Source organism: Triticum aestivum, chromosome 2B (genome assembly GCF_018294505.1).
Source record: "Triticum aestivum cultivar Chinese Spring chromosome 2B, IWGSC CS RefSeq v2.1, whole genome shotgun sequence".
Taxonomy (NCBI): domain Eukaryota; kingdom Viridiplantae; phylum Streptophyta; class Magnoliopsida; order Poales; family Poaceae; genus Triticum; species Triticum aestivum.
In genome coordinates, this window is record NC_057798.1 from 508,563,343 (window position 1) to 508,577,172 (window position 13,830).

The window sequence follows — 13,830 nt, forward strand, 5'->3', positions numbered from 1 at the left end:
CGCAGTGCTGTAACTTAGTCAGCCCAGCAGGTCGCTTGCAAGTGCCCTTAAATGTTTTGATAATCACTCCATCGGCGACCTGGTGGGCGACGACTGGGGACGAAGTCGCCCCCAAACGCCAAACTTGCGCCGGTTCACCCCCAGGCGGCTTTTTATCGCCGCCCTGGGGGCCGAACGGCTGGAGATGCTCTAAACACCTACATAAACCCAAGACAAACAAAGGACTAAAACAAACAGACTAAACCAAACTAGATCACTAATGATGCCTACCCTTCTTTTGTTTTGAAACAAGCAAACATAAGCTAATTTGCTCAATAATATAAACGAAGGATTTCAAAACATACAACATCTTTACACGCATTACTAAAGGATCAGCTAAACTAGCCTTCAGGTTCGCTTGAAATTTTCTCGGATAAATCGCTCCCCATGCGATGGATACTTTCTCCGGATGTACTCACGGAGGCACTTCTGGTAGGAGAAATCAATCCAGACGCCGTCCGTGCGAACGACGAAGAGGCATCTAGACTTCCTGAACTGCGGGTGCCTATCGACCATTATGCCGTCAAGCCCGCAGCCAATCTTATCTTCAGCGCGTGGATGATAGGCAAGGAGCTTTTCCGCAACAACGATTTCGTCCGCGGGGCCAAGGCATTCGCCGTCTGCGTATCTGTCCGAATGGAGGATGTCCTTGATGAGCTGCACGACGGGTTCGACGTCGCTGAGGATCTCGGCCTCCGCGGCCCTCCACGGCACCTGGGACACGGGCTCGGCCTGCTTCGACGCCGGCGGCCGCGCGGAGTGAGGGGGCTCGTAGGCGGTAGTGGAGCAGCACAGCAGGCGGCGGGGAGACAGCGCCGGCGCGAAGCGCGGTCCCAGGCGAGCGTGGAGGAGGAACGGTACGGCGACGGCGGCGGCCAGAGCCATGCCGCCCCTTTTTGGTGGTGTGGGTGGATGGGTGCGTGAGGGAGTGACTCGTAGGTGGTAGCTATTCGAGGAAGAAACTTATCCGTGTGGCCGCACAGCGGAGAGGACGGAGCGGGCACAGAAGTCGGCAGACGGGATTGTCGCTTTGTTCGACGACGGCGACGGGCCAGGTCTCAACCCTGCAATCTAACCCATGGGCACCCGACCTGAATGGACAGGGTATGGGTCGTCATATTCACCTATGAGTAAGTCTGATGGGTAACACGATTAGTCATGGGTAGGGTATGGGCATAATGTTCTGCCCATGGGTCGCCTGATGGGTCATCCTATTAATATTAGTGATTAAAACATATTATTATTTTATATTATGTCTGAACGTTTTGGTGAAGATACTTGCTAGTAATTAAATTTTTTATAGAACAACCAAGGCACCCAGTAGCGATGCAAGTATTTATTTTCGATCGCTCTTGGTAAGCCCCGATGATGAATTGATCAGCTAAGCAGCAGCCCAACAGCCTCAAGCCGCCTCAACAAAGTTAGATGTCGGCCATTTGGGCCCTAAAGCGAGCCCATCTCGTATCCTATTTGCATGCAACGAGGCAGCGGCACAGGTTGCCACTTTGTTTAGTACCACCTCGCCTAGCCGTGTTGATGGGAGGTGCAGATTTGCCTATATAAGAGACAAGAGACATACCAGTAGAGGTAGCAGCTAGTGCACCGTCTGGATGTGACTACTCACTAGGTCGCAGGAGCTATTGAGCTATTAAAAGAACAGCCACCTTAGCAGGACGCACGGTGAATACTGTTTTTGAAAGTAAAAATAAATATATATTTCAAACCCGATGGGTGCCCTGATGGGTCGGGTTGCCTATCGGGTTCGGGCATGGGTCTGACTTGAGGCCCATGGGCAGGGTCGTGGGTAAGCTCATGTACCCATTAGCTATTCGGGCATGGGTTTGATAGAGCTCGACCCGGTCAAACCCGACCCGACTGCCACCTTGAGCCAGGTCAGTGCATGAACGCACAACCTACACGTGGGTCCTTTGAGTGATTTTGGGGAAGCAATTCGATAAATCATCCTTAGAGGTCAGTCGACAGAAGCCCAAGCCGCGGATCAAGGCCCAAGATGACCCCGACTGAAGCAACTACTGGGCTCGACACTGTCCAACAAAAATCAGTTAAGCCTTGTTCGGTTCCATGACAAATGAGAGGGATTGACAGGGATTGGCAGGAATTAAATCTCATCTAGTTTAAATTCCCCCCCAAATCCCCTCCATTCCACTCCAATCCACTTGGGGAGTGGCTTAACCGAATAAGGCCTTAGAGAGGCGGAGGGTGGGTACCGGTGAAACAATCAGCATATGGAGTCACAACTGGATCCCAAGAGAAGGTATGATGTGGCCTCTTACATCTCTTGCGCAGAAGCCTCCTGAATTGATGACGCAGCTAATCGATGCAGCGACCGCTACATGGCGAGGCAATTTCCTACGCCAGGTGTTTGTCCCCATAGATGTTGAGGCAATCTAAAAAATCCACTTTGTACAAGACGAGTGGAGGACTTCTGGGCATGGCAACCGGATGAGAGTGAAAGTTTCTCTGTTCGTTCTTCATATCACATGATCATGCGTCTCAAAATGATCAGGGAAGACTGGATTGAACGTCAAGGGAGTGCCTCGGGAACCTCGCACGAGTGCACGGGCTAGGATGTCATTTGGCAAACCAAGGTTCCCTCGAAGCTTCGTGTCTTTGCATGGCGTTTAGCACTGAATTCTATTCCTACGGGGGACATACTACATTGCCGAAATATGGCTACGTATGATACCTGTGCATTGTGTAGATCGCCAGACAATTGGAGACATTCGCTGATGGAGTGCAGCATGGCAAGGAGCATTTGGGCCCTGCCCAATGACTCGATGGTGGAACATATATGCCGCAAGCAGGAGCCAAGTGCAAAAACTTGGTTGTTTACAATGCATGAAGATTTACCAGAGGAGGAGTTTACCACACTAATCGTGACTTTGTGGGCAATCTGCAGCTCTCGGCGCAAGGCTATTCATCAAGATATATTCCAGAGCATGTATGCAACACATAGTTTCGTTACATCCTACATTAGAGAGCTTGAGTCTTTTCGGAAGCCCACCAAGGAACCGGCAGTCACTACAAAAAAAATACACTTCCGTGATGATACGTGTTTGTCACAGTAGGTCGCGTTTTTTGTCATGCATGTACATCCATGACGATTTTATGATAGAATCAAGATACTCATACATGTGCTATCATAGAAGTGTTTCATGACATTACCAAAATTATCATCACGGAAGTGTCCACTTCCATGACGATAAATCGCGCGTCACAGAAGTGCTTTTGTCAAGGGTGACCGACACGTGGCATCCACCATAACGGAACGTCGTTAAGCTATCAGTCGGGTTTTTGGATTCGATAACCCGTTAACAGCCCCGACCAATGGGGATTTTCCACGTGTAAAATCATCATTGGCTGGAGGAAACACGTGTCGGTTCATCGTTGGGACATATGTTATCCACTCATTGGACAGAAGGCGCCTATCATACGTCGACACATGGCACGGCCCAACAGAGGCCCATTCCTGTGAAAAGGCCGGCCTGTTTGACTTGGTCAAAAGGTGTTTGTAACATCCGAAATTTTCAATTTGGAATGTTATACATTAGATCATCATCGCATATCATATTTTATTGCATTTTGGCTTGATCCTAGAAATTATACGCAACTCAAGGACACACGGAGAGAGTTGGGGATTTCGTTATTTTCATATTTGAGTTTTCTCAAAATTTGAAAATAGGATCATTTGATTTTAATTATTTTATCTTCAAATATTTCTAATATAAAAATAAGAGAGACGGAATAAAATGACTTTCCCAAAATAAAGAAATATTGAGGATTTAATAAAAAATCAAATAAAATTTTATTTCGGAGTTTATCGCTATTTTATTTGAATTTAGGAAAAATGCGTGTTTTTCAAAATTGCAATTAGGCCCCAAATAAATGTTCATCTTTTCCGTCTTATTTTTAGAGGATGGGAAAATTTATTTCAGGATTTCTGGAGTCAGTTTAGTATTTCTTTTTTTTCTTTTTTTGCACGTCGGAATATTAAAAAAACGAAACCGACCACGGGCCGTACTCGGCCAGGACTTCGCCCGGCCGGCCCCTTTAAATAGTGCGCCCCCAAGTCGCCCTAGCACAGCCCACCCCGCCGCCCTAACCCTAGCCACCGCCAGCCACCGCTGTCACGGACGCCCGCCGACGCCGATCGCCGCCGCCCCGCCGGAGCCGACCGCCGCCACCACCCGTTGACCCGCCGCCGCCGCCGTTGATCCGCCGCCGCCGCCGTTGACCCACCGGAGGTAGTCGTCACCGCCGCCGCGGTTTTTGAGAGAAAACCGTCGGTTTTTTTAGGAACCCGATTTATTTTTTATATATATATCGGTTTTATTTTTTCGGTTTAGTTTATTTAGCGGATATTCGTCCGTACGTTCGTTTTAACGAACGGTTTTCGTAGTTTAGCCACAGACAGCGAACGTTCATTCGTTAGCCTGTTCGTCTGTTTTTCTTATTCTCGGATTTTCCGCGATTATTTCTGATCGTGATTTCTGATCCAATTTTCGTTCTAGTATAACTTTTCGCTCGTTTATCGGAATCAGGCGATTCAAGCGCCTAGAGTTTCGTCTCGAAACCCTCTTTCCGTTTAACCAACTCAAACAAGTTTTCCTGCTGTAAAATTTGACTTAGGTCCAGATTAGTAAATGAAGCTTGTTTATTTTGCCTTTTGACTTTCATTGTTTCATTTGATTTGATTCTTTTTGCAAACCGGAGTTCTTAAGTTGAACGTTCTGGTTAGATCTCTTATTTGAGTTTTACACGTACATTAGATGAGTGCTTATTGTATGCTTGTTTGTTTGCGATAGAGTATCTGGAGTGCGCCGCTTGCTACTACGAGTCTCTAGGTTTCACGGATCATCAGCAAGGCAAGTAACACTTTGATCATACCTTTTTACTACCCAGTTTTATTGCATTAGATCAATCCTCAAACAATCGCATGGTTAGGATGTGATTAATATGTGGGTTTTGGAAGTAGATGAGGTAGTACCTATTACTTGTTTCATTATCAAACCTTTGGGAGTTACTTCTACGTTTGCTTATATTGCTATGCTATGCTAGTAGACGTGGATTGGGTGAGTGTATCCATGACAGATGTGAGATTGTTAATTAATGGTTAACTTCAGGTGGCAACTTAAATTCACATCTGGGTGGATTGAGGCACCTGGGGAACCCAATGTTGCCTGTATTTTTGGAAATCCCGGGGTACCATGTGATTCTCCTATGGACCGCCACCCAGGCTCAAAGGGATCATGAGATTATTCATGCTAGAAACTTCCGTGTGCAGACGCAAGCTACTACGGGCTCTAGCATAGTTGAGTATGTTGTGTCACCTCTTTCAGTGGTAGACTAGCAGATGTAGGGGATGTAGGTTGGTACTGTCTACCCAGAGTAAAGAGTTAATACTTCTGAAAGACTGTGTCTCGGTCATCCGTTTCTCAAACATCATGTAGTGCGAGAAATCAAGCGAAGGAGATCGAGTCTTGCGGGGAAAAGTGCGCAAGCCTCTATAGAGTGTATAAACTAATCATGGTTAGCCGTGTCCCCGGTTATGGATGTTTTGAGTATCTAGTATTTGGATTTTCATGTGAATCTAACCATGTTACTTAATTAAATTTTGTTGGGTTAATAATGATGCTTAATTGGGATTTAGTTGGAGGAACCTTCTCAATGTTTAACAACCACCATGATAGTTAAATAAAATTTATTCCTTTGTTGTAGGGAAAAATTGGCTTTATGAAAAACTGTAACCATAGAGCTTTCCACCAGCCATATATGCATGTAGTAATAGCATTATTCTATTCATTACTCTCTATGTGTTACATTGCCAGCATATTCCATGTGCTGGCCCGTTTTCAGGCTGCAACGTTCATGTTGCAGACTTTTCAGACGACGAGTAACATGCCTTAGGTCGTGGTCTTATACTCAGTGATGCCGTTGGAGTTGATGGATTCGCTTATCTTCCAAGCCTTCCGCTGTTATCGTTATTAGCTGGCCTTAAGCCATATTTATTGTAATAAGTTCTCTTTTGAGACATTCGATGTAATAAGTGTGTGATTGCTACTCTGTTATAAATCCTTCAAGTACTGTGCATGTCAGCATTACCGATCCAGGGATGACACTGATGCACAAAGATCAGACTGTTTGAGGTCTGGTTGCTACAAGATGGTATCAGAGCACACGTTGACTGTAGGACACGACCATTAAGCTAAAGCCCTAGATCACTACTCTCTCTTCTCATTTCTGACTCTTCATCTTTTCTACTCTTTTAGGATGGCCGATGCAAGGAACAAGTTCATGCAACCAGATGAAGATACACCCTTTGGACACCACTTGAAGGAAGTCACTAGATACCTGAACATCGGAGTACCAAGCTTCACCGGGACCTACATCGCCACTCTACCAGAAGAGGAGTGTTGGATGATTCAAGTTCAAGTTTCAGGAAGGATATTCATGCCGGTCACTGAGCCCATAGAGTATTCTTTTGATGCACCAACCTGGAGTCTAGGAAAGAGCATGGCAGCCCACATCACAATGGGACGCATTGGAGAAGTTTACCACAAGGATCTCAAGGATACTATCTACCAGATTTGTGGGCGTCGAGATGAGCAATGGGAGATGATCAGCACCAGGAAGGATAGATCAATTGCAGCTTTCATCCAGGAGTTAAACCAGCACATTCGTCACCAGGAGAACCAGATGTGCACAGGCATCATAGATCTGAAGAAGGCTATGACCAAGATCACAGACCTAGAGGAAGAACTTAAGTCTACACGCGATGGTTATGAGGAAGAAGTAACAACACTCGTGGAGAAGAATGATGATCTGAAGAAGAAGTTAAAAGTGTTTATGGGATTCCCCGTGACTGGAGGAGAAGACGATGATTGCACTTGCACGGAGAACTACATCATCATTGACGACACCGACTCGGACCCGGACGATAGCGATGATGACTTTGTTGATGAAGTTGGAGCAGATATCATGGAGTCTTCGACCGATCAATTTTTCTAGTCGACCACCATAACAGTAATAGTATTCCCCCATGTATATAGTATAGTCCAAGCACTTTTGTAACGATAGCTAGACTGTTGTATGCCTTTGTTTGAATTGATTGGAGTGATATTGTTTTCTTTTGTCTCATGTGCATATGGGTAGTGTTTTTCTCTGTAGACCCCACTCTATTCTATATTCTCATCTTTTCTAAACCCTCATATGCCTCTGAGACGTGACAATGAATTTTCCTTCCCATCCGAGCTCACTCAATTGATCCAGCAGTAGAATGCATTGACGCAGATGCTAGTCCAGAATCAGAATCAGGGGAACAACAACAACAACAACCCACCACCACCACCACCACTTGTTGATCATTTAGCCCATTTCTTGAGGCTGAATCCGCCGGTGTTCTCCAGTAGCACCAAGCCGATAGTTGTAGATGATTGGCTCCGTAAGATGGGAAGGGAGTTGACCACTTCAGGATGCACAGATGCGGAGAAGGTGCGTTTTGTTGCACATCAGCTTGATGGACCCGCAGCATCATGGTGGGGGAATTTCACAGCCACTTATTCTATCGACACTGTCACATGGGATCAGTTTCAGCAGGCTTTCCATACTACTCATGTTGCAGCAGGGGCTATGGCCATGAAGAAGCGTGAGTTTCGCAACTTACGCCAAGGAGGACGTACTGTTGGCCAGTATGTGGATGACTTTAGTAAGCTAGCACGTTATGCCCCAGATGACGTTGCTACGGATGCAGCTAAGCATGAGAAGTTTCTGGAAGGACTGAATGATGAGCTGAGCATGCAGTTGATGGTAGCAACCTTCAACAACTACCAGGAGTTGGTAGATAGAGCTCTCATGATTGAAGGGAAGCAGCAGTAGATTGACAGCCGCAAGAGGAAGTATGGACAAGGGAAGTACAATTCTGGAGCGCAGTAGAAGCCTCGTTTTACCCTAAACTCGGGAGGACCTTTTCAGCATACCCATGGAGGAGGGAGTTCGCACAACCATAGTGGCCCCAAGAATGGTAATGGGAATGGAGGAAGCAACAGACAGAATCGTGCCAACCCATCAACACCATCCAAGAGGGATCTAAGCCACATTACCTGTTACAAATGCTAGAAGACTGGACATTATGCCATTGAATGTCCTGAAGCGAAGAATGGAAATGGCAATGGGAGCTCTGGGAAGAAGCCTAACCCTTTCAACAAGGGACAGGTGAACCACGTTAGCGTGGAGGAGGTTGAAGCCCAGCTAGATGCAGTAAAGGTAAGTTTTTGGTTAAGTCTTTTACTGCAATCGTTCTTTTGATACTGGTGCATCGCATTCATACATATCAAGGGGATTTGTGGATAAGTATAAACTGCCAACCCAAGCCCTTAGGTCACCCATGTTAGTAACCTCGCCAGGAGCTGAGTATATGGCTAGTCTATGGTGTGATCAGTTACCATTAAGGATTGGTAACTACATGTTTCCCTTAGACCTAATAGTGTTGGGGTCGCAAGGACTGGATGTGATATTAGGCATGGATTGGTTATCTAAGTACGGAGGGAACATTGAATGCGCCAGTAAGTCGATTTTGTTTACCACACCAGAAGGAAGAAGGATCAAGTATGTATCCCGGCATGTGCCAAAGAGGACTCAAGTAAATTCCTTAACAGGAGTTGTACAGGAGGAAGTACCCGTGGTGAAGGATTTTCCTGACGTATTTCTAGAAGAGTTGCCAGGCATGCCACCGGATAGAGACATTGAGTTTTTGATTGAGCTTTTGCCAGGCACAGGGCCGATATCTAAGAGACCGTACAGGATGCTCGCAAAGGATTTGGAGGAAATTAAGAAGCAGATAAAGGAGCTACTGGATAAAGGCTATATTCGCCCAAACTCTTCACCTTGGGGATCGCAAGTGCTTCTAGTGGAGAAGAAGGATGGATCATTAAGGATGGTTGTTGATTATCGAGGATTGAATGAAGTGACAATCAAGAACAAGTACCCGCTGCCGATGATAAATGACTTGTTTGACCAATTACAAGGAGCTAAGGTATTCTCCAAGATCGATCTGCGATCAGGATACCACCAGTTGAAGATTCGAGAGCGGGATATACTTAAGACGGCTTTTACCACCAGGTATGGGTTGTATGAGTATACCGTTATGTCATTTGGTCTGACTAATGCACCTGCCTATTTCATGAACATGATGAACAAGGTGTTTATGGAGTTTCTGGATAAGTTCATCATGGTGTTCATTGATGATATTCTGGTCTACTCAAAGAATGAAGAGGAGCATAAGGAGCATTTGCGTTTGGTACTCGAGAAGCTCAGAGAACATCATCTATATGCCAAGTTTAGCAAGTGTGAGTTTTGGTTGAAGGAAGTTGGATTACTCGGACATGTTATATCCGGAGAAGGAATAGCAGTAGACCCCACCAAAGTTATCACTGTGACAAATTGGGAAGCACCCATGTCAGTTGGAGAGATCCGGAGTTTTCTTGGACTTGCAGGATACTACCGGAGGTTCATTGAGAATTTCTCAAAGATTGCGAAGCCCATGACGGAGTTGTTTAAGAAGGACACCAAGTTCAAATGGACTGAGGAATGTGAGGCCAGTTTTCAGGAGTTGAAGAAACGTTTGGTTACATCACAGTGTTGATTCTGCCAGATCAGTGCAAGGATTATGAAGTATATTGCGACGCTTCACGTTGAGGACTTGGAGCAGTGCTTATGCAGGAGGGAAGAGTTGTTTCGTATGCCTCACGGCAGCTTAATCCCCATGAGTTAAATTATGCTACACATGATTTGGAGTTAGCAGCCGTAGTGCATACGTTGAAGACATGGAGACATTTTCCCATCGGAAACCATTGTGAGGTGGACACGGATCACAAGAGTTTGAAGTACATTTTCACATAGAAGGAGTTGAATCTCAGGCAAAGGAGATGGTTGGAGCTCATCAAGGATTATGATATGAGATTGCATTATCACCACGGAAAGGCTAACGTAGTAGCCGATGTGTTGAGCCGCAAGAGCCATGTTAACACACTCTTGACCGGAGAGTTACCGAAGGAGTTAGCCGAGGATCTTCGCGAGTTATGTTTGGAGATAGTTCCGAGAGGCTATGTTGCAGTATTGGAGATTCAATCTACTTTGATGGATAAGATCAAAGAAACTCAGAAGACCGACAAGGAAATTATCAAGATAAAGGAGAAGATGAGCAAAGGAAAAGCTAAAGGTTTTCATGAGGATGAGCATGATACCTTATGGTTTGAAGACCGCGTTTATGTGCCTAATGACCCGGAGATCAGGAAGTTGATTATACAAGAGGCCCATGATTCGCCGTATTCGATTCACCCAGGAAATACCAAGATGTATCTGGATTTGAAGGACACTTTCTGGTGGACCAGAATGAAGAAGGATATTGCGGAGTATGTAGCAGTATCTGATGTTTGTCAGAGAGTGAAGGCAGAGCATAAAAAGCCAGCAGGATTGCTACAGCCATTGCCGATACTCGAATGGAAGTGGGATAAACTAGGCATGGATTTTATCATAGGATTGCCCAGGACTCGTTCAGGCTATGACCCAATATGGGCTGTAGTCGATCATTTGACGAAGGTATCTCATTTCATCCCAGTGAAGACCACTTACACCAGTGCTAAGTTGGCAAAGATATAAATGACCAGGATCGTATGTTTGCATGGAGTTTCGAGGAGCATTGTATCAGATAGAGGAACCCAATTTACCTCAAAGTTCTGGAATCAGTTGCACGAAACGTTGGGTACCAGGCTAGAGTTCAATACAGCCTTTCATCCACAGACAGATGGACAGACCGAGAGAGTCAACCAGATTCTAGAGGACATGTTGAGAGCTTGTGCACTAGATTGTGGATCTAGGTGGGACGAGAATTTGCCATATGCAGAGTTCTCTTACAACAACAGTTATCAATCTAGTTTGAAGATGGACCCTTTCGAAGCTTTCTACGGAAGGAGGTGCACGACACCATTGTTGTGGGATGAAGTTGGAGACCGCCAGTTGTTTGGACCAGATTTGATTAAAAAGTCTGAACAGAAGGTGAAGTTGATTCACGATAGGCTCAAGGTAGCCCAGTCCAGGCAGAAGAGCTATGCAGATTCTAAACGCAAGGAGACAATTTACCAAGTCGGAGACAGAGTTTATCTTCGTGTATCTCCACTTCGAGGAGTTAAGCGTTTTGGAGTTAAGGGAAAGTTAGCGCCACATTTTGTAGGACCATACAAAGTTTTGGAGCGTATGGGAGAAGTTGCTTACAAGTTGGAATTGCCCGAAGGGTTGTCAGGAGTTCATGATGTGTTCCACGTTTCCCAGTTGAAGAAGTGCCACGTAGAGATGGCTGATATACCGCTGAGAGATACAGTGCCGCTGGAAGCGATTCAGCTGGATAGTGATTTAACCTATGAGGAGAAACGAGTCAAGATTCTCGAGTTTGCCAGCCGAGTCACACGCAGTAAGGTTATCAAGTTTTGCAAAGTTCAGTGGAGCCACCATACCAAAGATGAAGCCACCTGGGAGCGAGAGGAAGATCTACTGAAGGACCACCCTCGCCTATCTTCTAGCCAACCCGAATCTCGAGGGCGAGATTCATCTTAAGGGGGGTAGGTTTGTAACATCCCAAATTTTCTATTTGTAATGTTATACATTAGATCATCATTGCATATCCTATTTTATTGCATTTTGGCTTGATCCTAGAAATTCTACGCAACTCAAGGACCCACAGAGAGAGTTGGGGATTTTGTTATTTCCATATTTGAGTTTTCTCAAATTTTGAAAATAGGATTATTTGATTTTAATTATTTTATCTTCAAATATTTCTAATATAAAAATAAGAGAGAGGGAATAAAATGACTTTCCCAAAATAAAGAAATATTGAGGATTTAATAAAAAAATCAAATAAGATTTTATTTTGGAGTGTACCGCAATTTTATTTGAATTTAGGAAAAATGCGCGTTTTAAAAAATTGCATTTAGGCCGCAAATAAATGTTCATCTTGTCCGGCTTATTTTTAGAGGACGGGGAAAATTTATTTCGGGATTTTTGGAGTCCGTTTAGTATTTCTTTTCTTTCTTTTTCTGCACATCAGAATATTAAAAAAACGAAACCGGCCTCGGGCCGTACTCGGCCAGGATTCCGCCCGGCCGACCCCTTTAAATAGTGCGCCCCCGAGCCGCCCCAGCCCAGGCCACCCCGCCGCCCTAACCCTAGCCGCCGCCAGCCGCCGATCGTCGTCGCCCCGCCGGAGCCGGCCGCCGCTACCGCCCTTTGACCCGCCTCCGCCGCCGTTGACCCGCCGGAGGTAGTCGCCGCCGCCACGGTTTTCGAGAGAAAACCGTCTGGTTTTTTAGGAACCCGGTTTATTTTTTTATATTGATCGTTTTTTTCCAATTTAGTTTATTTAGTGGACGTTCATCTATACGTTCGTTTTAGCGAACTGTTTTTGTAGTTTAGCCGCTGACAGAGAATGTTCGTTCATTAGCCTGTTCGTTCGTTTTTCTTTTTCTCGGATTTTCCGCGATTATTTCTGATCACGATTTCTGATCCGATTTTCGTTCTAGTATAACTTTTCGCTCGTTTATCGGAATCAAGTGATTCAAGCGCCTAGAGTTTCGTCTCGAAACCCTCTTTCTGTTTAACCAACTCAAATAAGTTTTTGCTACAGTAAAATTTGACTTAGGTCCAGATTAGTAAATGAAGCTTGTTTCTTTCGCCTTTTGACTTTCGTTGTTTCGTTTGATTTGATTCTTTTTGCAAACCGGAGTTCTTAAGTTGAACTTTATGGTTAGATCACTTATTTGAGTTTTACCTGTGCATTAGATGAGTGCTTATTGTATGCTTGTTATTTGCGATAGAGTACCCGGAGTGCGCCGCTTGCTACTACGAGTCTCTAGGTTTCTCGGATCATTAGCAAGGCAAGTAACACTTTGATCATACCTTTTTACTACCCAGTTTTATTGCATTAGTGTCATGCCCAATATGCGATACTATCCTAAAGAGACTCGAAGGTTCCACCAAGGATAGAACCGCATATTGAAACGCTTTTGCAAGGTGGATATCATTACATCAACATTACATAATAGATGGGATACATACAAAAGGCATACTATGCCACACGAATACAACATCACAATACATAAGAGCATCACCCGACTACGGATGAATCACAAACAGAACCTCAAACAACATCCACCCTGCTAGCCCAGGCTGCCGACCTGGAACCTATCCCTTGATTGAAGAAGAAGCAGAAGAAGAACTCCAAGACAAGCAAACATCGCTCTCGCGTCATGATCATCGCATGCATGTACCTGTAACTATTGTTGTAGTAATCTGTGAGCCACGAGGACTCGGCAATCCCATTACCATGGGTATCAATACTAGCAAAGCTTAATGGGAAAGGAAGGGGGTAAAGTGGTGAGGTTGCAGCAGTGACTAAGCATATATGGTGGCTAACATATGCAAATAAGAGTGAGAAGAGAGCAAAGGAATGGTCGTGAAGCTAGCAATGATCAAGAAGTGATCCTGAACTCCTACTTACGTCAAACATAACCCAAAACCATGTTCACTTCCCGGACTCCGCCGAAAAGAGACCATCACGGCTACACACACGGTTGATGCGTTTTAATTAGGATCTAGTGTCAAGTTATCTACAACCGGACATTAACAAATTCCCATCTGCCCATAACCGCGGGCACGACTTTCGAAAGATTATACCCTGCAGGGGTGTCCCAACTTAGCCCATGATAAGCTCTCGCGATCAAC

The 13,830-nt window shown here is 45.1% G+C and overlaps 1 protein-coding gene across 1 annotated transcript; it reads right to left on the reverse strand.

The window, feature by feature from the left end:
- Positions 1-239: 239 nt before the first annotated feature.
- Positions 240-1,042, reverse strand: LOC123041522 (protein DCL homolog, chloroplastic). The gene has a single exon (XM_044464119.1). It carries the CDS (start codon positions 922-924, stop codon positions 388-390), a length of 537 nt encoding a protein of 178 aa, XP_044320054.1. The 5' UTR covers positions 925-1,042; the 3' UTR covers positions 240-387.
- Between the last annotated feature and the right edge of the window lie 12,788 nt (positions 1,043-13,830).